Raw genomic sequence first — 10,569 nt, 5'->3', positions numbered from 1 at the left:
CCTGTACCGTGTCTGTAACGTGTCCTCACCTGTACCGTGTCTGTATCGTGTCCTCCCTGTACCGTGTCTGTATCGTGTCCTCCCCTGTACCGTGTCTGTACCGTGTCTGTATCGTGTCCTCACCTGTACCGTGTCTGTACCGTGTCCTCACCTGTACCGTGTCTGTATCGTGTCCTCACCTGTATCGTGTCTGTAACGTGTCCTCACCTGTACCGTGTCTGTACCGTGTCCTCACCTGTACCGTGTCTGTAACGTGTCCTCACCTGTACCGTGTCTGTAACGTGTCCTCACCTGTACCGTGTCTGTACCGTGTCCTCACCTGTACCGTGTCTGTAACGTGTCCTCACCTGTACCGTGTCTGTATCGTGTCCTCACCTGTATCGTGTCTGTATCGTGTCCTCACCTGTACCGTGTCTGTAACGTGTCCTCACCTGTACCGTGTCTGTAACGTGTCCTCACCTGTACCGTGTCCTCACCTGTACCATGTCTGTAACGTGTCCTCACCTGTACCGTGCCTGTATCGTGTCCTCACCTGTATCGTGTCTGTACCGTGTCCTCACCTGTACTGTGTCTGTATCGTGTCCTCACATCGTGTCCTCACCTGTACTGTGTCTGTATCGTGTCCTCACATCGTGTCCTCACCTGTACCGTGTCTGTACCGTGTCTGTACCGTGTCCTCACCTGTACTGTGTCTGTATCATGTCCTCACCTGTACCATGTCTGTACCGTGTCCTCACCTGTACCATGTCTGTACCGTGTCACCTGTACTGTGTCTGTACCGTGTCTTCACCTGTACCGTGTCCTCACCTGTACCGTGTCTGTACCGTGTCCTCACATGTACTGTGTCTGTATCGTGTCCTCACCTGTACTGTGTCTGTATCGTGTCCTCACCTGTACCGTGTCTGTATCGTGTCCTCACCTGTACCGTGTCTGTATCGTGTCCTCACCTGTACTGTGTCTGTATCGTGTCCTCACCTGTACTGTGTCTGTAACGTGTCCTCACCTGTACCGTGTCTGTATCGTGTCCTCACATCGTGTCCTCACCTGTACCGTGTCTGTATCGTGTCCTCACCTGTACCGTGTCTGTATCGTGTCCTCACCTGTACTGTGTCTGTATCGTGTCCTCACCTGTACTGTGTCTGTAACGTGTCCTCACCTGTACCGTGTCCTCACCTGTACCAATAGGTTTTAAGTGAAATAAGACCTGAAACCCTCTTGTCAGAATGAGCTGCATTGTGAGAATGTGTATAATCTACTGACACCAGGTTGGTGTGTTGATGTTATCCCCCTTTGTTAACTCATTGACATGTGGTGTGTTGATGTTATCCCCCTTTGTTAACTCATTGACATGTGGTGTGTTGATGTTATCCCCCTTTGTTAACTCATTGACATGTGAGATAACTGAGGACTGTTTTGCAGCGTGCTACGGCCGTCTGTTTGGTCCCAACGGCTACGGCTTCGCTGTACCGTGCACACATTGACATGTGAGATAACTGATGTCTATGTTTTGCTGCGTGCTACGCTGTACAGTACACACATTGACATGGGAGATAACTGAGGTCTATGATTTGCAGCGTGCTACGCTGTACAGTACACACATTGACATGGAAGATAACTGATGTCTATGTTTTGCTGCGTGCTACGCTGTACAGTACACACATTGACATGGGAGATAACTGAGGTCTATGATTTGCAGCGTGCTACGCTGTACCGTGCACACATTGACATGGAAGATAACTGAGGTCTATGTTTTGCTGCGTGCTACGCTGTACAGTACACACATTGACATGGGAGATAACTGAGGTCTATGATTTGCAGCGTGCTACGGCCGTCTGTTTGGTCCCAAGGGCTACGGCTATGCAGGGGGCGCCTCCGGTCTGTCCATGGACACAGGGAAGGCCAATGAAATCTGTCGAGAGTGAGTATTGCTTGTCAGTTAACTGTAGAGTGAGTATTGCTTGTCAGTTAACTGTAGAGGGAGTATTGCTTGTCAGTTAACTGTAGAGGGAGTATTGCTTGTCAGTTAACTGTAGAGTATTACTTGTCAGTTAGTATTGCTTGTCAGTTAACTGTAGAGTATTATCAGTTAACTGTAGAGTATTACTTGTCAGTTAGTATTGCTTGTCAGTTAACTGTAGAGTATTATCAGTTAACTGTAGAGTATTACTTGTCAGTTTGTATTGCTTGTCAGTTAACTGTAGAGTATTATCAGTTAACTGTAGAGTATTACTTGTCAGTTAACTGTAGGGGCGGGGATGTAGCTCAGTCTGTAGCGCGCTGGATTTGTATCCAGTTGGCCGCTGTCAGCGTGAGTTCGTCCCCACGTTCGGCGAGACTGGGACTGGGTGGCCGAGTGGTAACGCACTTGCGCTCGGAAGCGAGAGGTTGCGAGTTCGACCCTGGGTCAGGGCGTTAGCAATTTTCTCCCCCCTTTCCTAACCTAGGTGGTGTGTTCAAGTGCTAGTCTTTCGGATGAGACGAAAAACCGAGGTCCCTTCGTGTACACTACATTGGGGTGTGCACGTTAAAGATCCCACGATTGACAAAAGGGTCTTTCCTGGCATAATTGTATAGGCATAGATAAAAATGTCCACCAAAATACCCGTGTGACTTGGAATAATAGGCCGTGAAAAGTAGGATATGCGCCGAAATGGCTGCGATCTGCTGGCCGATGTGAATGCGTGATGTATTGTGTCAAAAAATTCCACACGGCATAAATAAATCCCTGCGCATTGAATATGTGCGCGATATAAATTGCATAAAATAAAAATAATAAAAAAATAAAAAAATCCCTGCGCTTAGAACTGTACCCACGGAATACGCGCGATATAAGCCTCATATTGATTGATTGATTGACGTTCGGCGAGAGATTTATTTCTCAGAGTCAACTTTGTGTGCAGACTCTCCTCGGTGTCCGAACACCCCCGTGTGTACACGCAAGCACAAGACCAAGTGCGCACGAAAAAGATCCTGTAATCCATGTCAGAGTTCGGTGGGTTATAGAAACACGAAAATACCCAGCATGCTTCCTCCGAATACAGCGTATGGCTGCCTAAATGGCGGGGTAAAAAACGGTCATACACGTACAATTCCACTCGTGCAAAAAACACGAGTGTACATGGGAGTTTCAACCCACGAATGCAGAAGAAGAAGAAGAGTTAACTGTAGAGTATTGCGAGTCAGTTAACTGTAGAGTATTGCTTGTCAGTTAAAGGCACAGTAAGCCTCCCGTAAACCATCACAGATACTGTCAGGCTTTTACACACAGTACAAACACCCTTCCATTTGAACGCTCACCAAACGGGAACATCCTAGGTGCCCTACGTAAAGAGCGAGCAATTTTTAAAGAATTAATTTTGAGAGAGTGTCAGAGACAATCGGACCGTGGTGCGTTTTGGTGCTAGACCTAACTTTTAAAATCTAAATAATAAATTGACAGCTTGTTACACAAACATTCTTAAATCATAAAAGAATTCTTTTTTCATCAATACAAGATAAGTACAATTTGAAGTTTTGAAAGTTTGAAAAAAGAAAAGCCCGGAAGCAGGGTCACGCAAGGTCGTGGTTCTCATAGCAGACGACGGTTTATACCTATCGCCAGTTCCTCTGAACAGTCAAAAGCCATCGCTAGAGTTATTGTGAACCACAGCCGTTTGTTTCGTGTATAGTCAGAGGTACTTAATAAGGTGCTATTGCAGATAAGCTCACAGCGAGTCGCATTCAAATTACTAACTGACGACTACGTTGTGAAAAAGGGAAACTTGATCACACGGGTTCACGATGGCTCAGGGGTAATAATAATAATAATAATAATGGAAACTTATAGAGCGCTTACCTAGAAGCTCTAAGCGCTTTACAATGACATTGCATGCTATACACATGTACAAAACCAAAATACAGCATTAAGACACAAAAAGAACAGGAGTACAAAAGCAAATTCATCGTTGAAGTCCATGCAGTCACAATAATACAAACACACACGTGCACACGCACATACGCATGTGCATACACACACACATGCTATCACCACACACATGCACAGATACACACAGACACACGTTCACACACACACACACACACACACACACACACACACACACACACACACACACAGACACGCATACAGACAGGCGCACACACATACACACATACACATGCACTCATACATGAATACTAATATACCTACACAATCTGCATACATGGCGTACACACAAAAAAGCCGCAGATATAATCACAAAACCAAGCTCGTGCTTATGCACATCCATTTATCTAACTAGATAAACCGATTTGTAGTTTGCACAAGGAAAAGAGAAAAAGTAGCGCAAAAATAAATTCTTTGAAAATTGCTTGCTCTTTACGGAGGGCACCTAGGAATAGGATGTTCCCGTTTGGTGAGCGTTCAAATGGAAGGGTGTTTGTACTGTGTGTAAAAGCCTGACAGTATCTGTGATGGTTTACGGGAGGCTTACTGTGCCTTTAACTGTAGAGTGAGTATTGCTTGTCAGTTAACTGTAAAGAATTGCTTGTCAATTAACTGTAGAGTATTGCTTGTCAGTTAACTGTAGAGTATTGCTTGTCAGTTAACTGTAGAGTGAGTATTGCTTGTCAGTTAACTGTAGAGTGAGTATTGCTTGTCAGTTAACTGTAGACTATTGCTTGTCAGTTAACTGTAGAGTGAGTATTGCTTGTCAGTTAACTGTAGAGTATTGCTTGTCAGTTAACTGTAGAATCAGTATTGCTTGTCAGTTAACTGTAGAGTGAGTATTGCTTGTCAGTTAACTGTAGAGTATTGCTTGTCAGTTAACTGTAGAGTATTGCTTGTCAGTTAACTGTAGAGTGAGTATTGCTTGTTAGTTAACTGTAGAGTGAGTATTGCTTGTCAGTTAACTGTAGAGTATTGCTTGTCGGTTAACTGTAGAGTATTGCTTGTCAGTTGACTGTAGAGTATTGCTTGTCAGTTAACTGTAGAGCGAGTATTGCTTGTCAGTTAACTGTATAATGAGTATTGCTTGTCAGTTAACTGTAGAGTGAGTATCGCTTGTCAGTTAACTGTAGAGCGAGTATTGCTTGTCAGTTAACTGTGGAATGAGTATTGCTTGTCAGTTAACTGTAGAGTGAGTATTGCTTGTCAGTTAACTGTACAGTGAGTATTGCTTGTCAGTTAACTATAGAGTATTGCTTGTCAGTTAACTGAAGAGTATTGCTTCTCAGTTAACTGTAGAATGAGTATTGCTTGTCAGTTAAAGAGTGAGTATTGCTTGTCAATTAACTATAGAGTATTGCTTGTCAGTTAACTGTAGAGTATTGCTTGTCAGTTAACTGTAGAATGAGTATTGCTTGTCAGTTAACTGTGAAGTATTCCTTGTCAGTTAACTGTAGAGTCAGTATTGCTTCTCAGTTAACTGTAGAATGAGTATTGCTTGTCAGTTAACTGTAGAATGAGTATTGCTTGTCAGTTAACTGTAGAGTGAGTATTGCTTGTCAGTTAACTGTAGATTATTGCTTGTCAGTTAACTGTAGAGTATTGCTTGTCAGTTAACTGTAGAATGAGTATTGCTTGTCAGTTAACTGTAGAGTATTGCTTGTCAGTTAACTGTAGAATGAGTATTGCTTGTCAGTTAATTGTAGAATGAGTATTGCTTGTCAGTTAACTGTAGATAGAGTATTGTTTGTCAGTTAACTGTAGAGCGAGTATTGCTTGTCAGTTAACTGTAGAATGAGTATTGCTTGTCAGTTAACTGTAGAGTATTGCTTGTCAGTTGACTGTAGAGTATTGCTTGTCATTTAACTGTAGAGCGAGTATTGCTTGTCAGTTAACTGTAGAATGAGTATTGCTTGTCAGTTAACTGTGGAATGAGTATTGCTTGTCAGTTAACTGTGGAATGAGTATTGCTTGTCAGTTAACTGTAGAGTATTGCTTGTCAATTAACTGTAGAGTGAGTATTGCTTGTCAGTTAACTATAGAGTATTGCTTGTCAGTTAACTGTACAGTATTGCTTGTCAGTTAACTGTAGAATGAGTATTGCTTGTCAGTTAAAGAGTGAGTATTGCTTGTCAGTTAACTATAGAGTATTGCTTGTCAGTTAACTGTAGAGTATTGCTTGTCAGTTAACTGTAGAATGAGTATTGCTTGTCAGTTAACTGTAAAGTATTCCTTGTCAGTTAACTGTAGTCAGTATTGCTTGTCAGTTAACCGTAGAATGAGTATTGCTTGTCAGTTAACCGTAGAATGAGTATTGCTTGTTAGTTAACTGTAGAGTGAGTATTGCTTGTCAGTTAACTGTAGATTATTGCTTGTCAGTTAACTGTAGAATGTGTATTGCTTGTCAGTTAACTGTATAGTGAGTATTGCTTGTCAGTTAACTGTAGAATGAGTATTGCTTGTCAGTTAACTGTGGAATGAGTATTGCTTGTCAGTTAACTATGGAATGAGTATTGCTTGTCAGTTAACTGTAGAGTGAGTATTGCTTGTCAGTTAACTATAGAGTATTGCTTGTCAGTTAACTGTAGAGTATTGCTTGTCAGTTAACTGTAGAATGAGTATTGCTTGTCAGTTAAAGAGTGAGTATTGCTTGTCAGTTAACTGTAGAGTATTGCTTGTCAGTTAACTATAGAGTATTGCTTGTCAGTTAACGGTAGAGTATTGCTTGTCAGTTAACTGTAAAGTATTCCTTGTCAGTTAACTGTAGAGTCAGTATTGCTTGTCAGTTAACTGTAGAATGAGTATTGCTTGTCAGTTAACTGTAGAATGAGTATTGCTTGTCAGTTAACTGTAGAGTGAGTATTGCTTGTCAGTTAACTGTAGATTATTGCTTGTCAGTTAACTGTAGAATGTGTATTGCTTGTCAGTTAACTGTAGAGTGAGTATTGCTTGTCAGTTAACTGTAGAGTATTGCTTGTCAGTTAACTGTAGAGCGAGTATTGCTTGTCAGTTAACTGTAGAATGTCAGTATTGCTTGTCAGTTAACTGTAGAATGAGTATTGCTTGTCAGTTAACTGTAGAATGAGTATTGCTTGTCAGTTAACTGTAGAGCGAGTATTGCTTGTCAGTTAACTGTAGAATGAGTATTGCCTGTCAGTTAACTGTAGAGTGAGTATTGCTTGTCAGTTAACTGTAGAGTATTGCTTGTCAGTTAACTGTAGAATCAGTATTGCTTATTAGTTAACTGTAGAGTGAGTATTGCTTGTCAGTTAACTGTAGAGTATTGCTTGTCAGTTAGCTGTAGAGTGAGTATTGCTTGTTAGTTAACTGTAGAGTAAGTATTCCTTGTCAGTTAACTGTAGAGTATTGCTTGTCAGTTAACTGTAGAGTATTGCTTGTCAGTTGACTGTAGAGTATTGCTTGTCAGTTAACTGTAGAGCGAGTATTGCTTGTCAGTTAACTGTATAATGAGTATTGCTTGTCAGTTAACTGTAGAGTGAGTATTGTTTGTCAGTTAACTGTAGAATGAGTATTGCTTGTCAGTTAACTGTGGAATGAGTATTGCTTGTCAGTTAACTGTGGAATGAGTATTGCTTGTCAGTTAACTGTAGAATGAGTATTGCTTGTCAGTTAACTCTAGAGTATTGCTTGTCAGTTAACTGTAGAGTGAGTATTGCTTGTCAGTTAACTATAGAGTATTGCTTGTCAGTTAACTGTAGAGTATTGCTTGTCAGTTAACTGTAGAATGAGTATTGCTTGTCAGTTAAAGAGTGAGTATTGCTTGTCAGTTAACTATAGAGTATTGCTTGTAAGTTAACTGTAGAGTATTGCTTGTCAGTTAACTGTAGAGTGAGTATTGCTTGTCAGTTAACTGTGAAGTATTCCTTGTCAGTTAACTGTAGTCAGTATTGCTTGTCAGTTAACTGTAGAATGAGTATTGCTTGTCTGTTAACTGTAGAATGAGTATTGCTTGTCAGTTAACTGTAGAGTGAGTATTGCTTGTCAGTTAACTGTAGATTATTGCTTGTCAGTTAACTGTAGAGTATTGCTTTTCAGTTAACTGTAGAATGAGTATTGCTTGTCAGTTAACTGTAGAGTATTGCTTGTCAGTTTACTGTAGAGCAAGTATTGCTTGTCAGTTAACTGTAGAATGTCAGTATTGCTTGTCAGTTAACTGTAGAATGAGTATTGCTTGTCAGTTAACTGTAGAGCGAGTATTGCTTGTCAGTTAACTGTAGAGCGAGTATTGATTGTCAGTTAACTGTAGAATGAGTATTGCTTGTCAGTTAACTGTAGAATGAGTATTGCTTGTCAGTTAACTGTAGAGCGAGTATTGCTTGTCAGTTAACTGTGGAGTATTGCTTGTCAGTTAACTTGTAGAATGAGTATTGCTTGTCAGTTAACTGTAGAGTATTGCTTGTCAGTTAACTGTAGAATGAGTATTGCTTGTCAGTTAATTAGAGAATGAGTATTGCTTGTCAGTTAACTGTAGAAAGAGTATTGTTTGTCAGTTAACTGTAGAGCGAGTATTGCTTGTCAGTTAACTGTAGAATGAGTATTGCTTGTCAGTTAACTGTAGAGCGAGTATTGCTTGTCAGTTAACTGCAGAGTATTGCTTGTCAGTTAACTGTAGAGTATTGCTTGTCAGTTAACTGTAGAGTATTGCTTGTCGGTTAAATGTAGAGCGAGTATTGCTTGTCAGAGAACTTGATGTGAGAATACAATGTGTGTGTTCCAGCAATGTGTCTCACCTAGCTCAGTCATGTGTCACCAACACTAGCAAAGCTTGATGTGAGAATTGGATGTGTGTGTCCCAGCAATGTGTCTCACCTAGCCCGGTCATGTGACCAACACTAGCAAAGCTTGATGTGAGAATTGGATGTGTGTGTTTCAGTAATGTGTCTCACCTAGCCCGGTCATGTGACCAACACTAGCAAAGCTTGATGTGAGAATTGGATGTGTGTGTTTCAGTAATGTGTCTCACCTAGCCCAGGCTCAGGTCCCCAGTCGTCTGGCCAACGGGGGCGACACAGGTAACAACGAGATGTGTGCGCGCTGTGGGGGGGCTGTGTTCTTCGCCGAACGCATCGCAGGCATGGGCAAGGTGTACCACAAGGCGTGCTTCAAGTGCAGCGCCTGCAGCAAGAGTCTGGACTCCACACTCCTCACCCAGCACGAAGACAACATCTACTGCAAAGGTCAGTCTCTCTTTGTGTTGATAATAACATTTACTGCAAAGGTCAGTCTCTCTTTGTGTTGATAATAACATCTACTGCAAAGGTCAGTCTCTCTTTGTGTTGATAATAACATTTACTGCAAAGGTCAGTCTCTCTTTGTGTTGATAATAACATCTACTGCAAAGGTCAGTCTCTCTTTGTGTTGATAATAACGTCTACTGCAAAGGTCAGTCTCTCTTTGTGTTGATAATAACATCTACTGCAAAGGTCAGTGTTTCTTTGTGTTGATAACATCTACTGCAAAGGTCAGTGTCTCTCTTTGTGCTGATAAGACATCTACTGCAAAGGTCAGGGTCTCTCTTTGTGCTGATAACATCTACTGCAAAGGTCAGTGTGTGTTTGTGTGTGTGTGTGTGTGTTTTGTAAATCTGAAGTTTGTATGATATGTTTTGCAGCAGTAGCTGATTACTTGCTAGAGTGGTTGTGTTGCGTGGCTGTGACAGAAGGAGGCATCATTTTGCTCATGCTTGTTTCAGCATGCTACGGGAAGAACTTTGGACCCAGAGGATTTGGTTATGGCACTGCAATGGTTTACACTGAGTAAACAAAAATTGGCCGCACTGAATTGCAACAACAATAGGACCAAGGTACAAGGATTGTTAGCAATTGCCAACAGCATCAACACCTTGTGTAGCATCAAAGAACAAGGAGCGTGACAGCATGACGACTGCCTGAGACTGATGGTGTGGACGGAATGCCGACTGAATGCCGGTAGTTTATGCAATCCTGTTGTTATATACCGGTGTGGTACAAGCAGGGGGTTGTACCATCAGGGGGTTGTACCATCAGGGGGTTGTACCATCAGGGGGTTGTACCATCAGGGGGTTGTACCATCAGGGGGGACTACTTTTATCATCTGCTAAAACAAAGAAAAGAATTGATCAGCTGACAGTATATAATTATTTTGTGAAGATTAACTTTTTCTTTTATCTAAATCTAAATTGCAATGCCTGAAGTAAGTCTGTGCAATCATTTATTTCTAATCTTGTAATTTTCTTATTCCAAACCATGTTTGTATCAGTAATGATATTAAACTTGAACATCCCAGCATGACACTGACAGGGAGTGATGTACACGGACAGTTTGTATGAAAATACTGCTAAAGATAATGGCAGATAGCCATGACAAGGCTCTCACACACACAACGCTTACCATGGCAAGTTTCAAACACAGACAAGGCTTACCATGGCAAGTTTCATACACAGACAAGGCTTACCATGGCAAGTTTCATACACAGACAAGGCTTACCGTGGCAAGTTTCATACACAAATTACACTTGCCATGACAAGTTTCATACACGGACAACGCTGGCCTCAGTGGCTGCATCCACATCTCGCTTCTTCTTGTAGCCACAACATACAGTGGTATTCTTCAGTCTCCCTCTTGTAGCCACAACATACAGTGGTATTC

General features: G+C 41.7%; 1 protein-coding gene across 4 annotated transcripts in view; it reads left to right on the top strand.

Annotated features, from left to right (window-relative positions):
- Positions 1 to 10,212, top strand: part of LOC138970420 (cysteine and glycine-rich protein 1-like) — a 50,639-nt gene extending 40,427 nt beyond the window's left edge. For all 4 annotated transcript variants that reach the window (XM_070342873.1, XM_070342870.1, XM_070342871.1 and 1 more), the window contains exons 6-8: positions 1,819 to 1,918; positions 8,894 to 9,120; positions 9,636 to 10,212. In XM_070342873.1, coding sequence (XP_070198974.1) covers positions 1,819 to 1,918; positions 8,894 to 9,120; positions 9,636 to 9,703 — 395 coding nt within the window. In that variant the 3' untranslated portion in view covers positions 9,704 to 10,212. The remainder of the gene's footprint in view (positions 1 to 1,818; positions 1,919 to 8,893; positions 9,121 to 9,635) is intronic.
- Positions 10,213 to 10,569: the final 357 nt, after the last annotated feature.

The sequence above is a fragment of the Littorina saxatilis genome, linkage group LG7 (genome assembly GCF_037325665.1).
Source record: "Littorina saxatilis isolate snail1 linkage group LG7, US_GU_Lsax_2.0, whole genome shotgun sequence".
Classification (NCBI taxonomy): Eukaryota; Metazoa; Mollusca; class Gastropoda; order Littorinimorpha; family Littorinidae; genus Littorina; species Littorina saxatilis.
The sequence above is the reverse complement of the archived record's forward strand: the minus strand, read 5'-3'. Positions and strand labels throughout refer to the sequence as shown.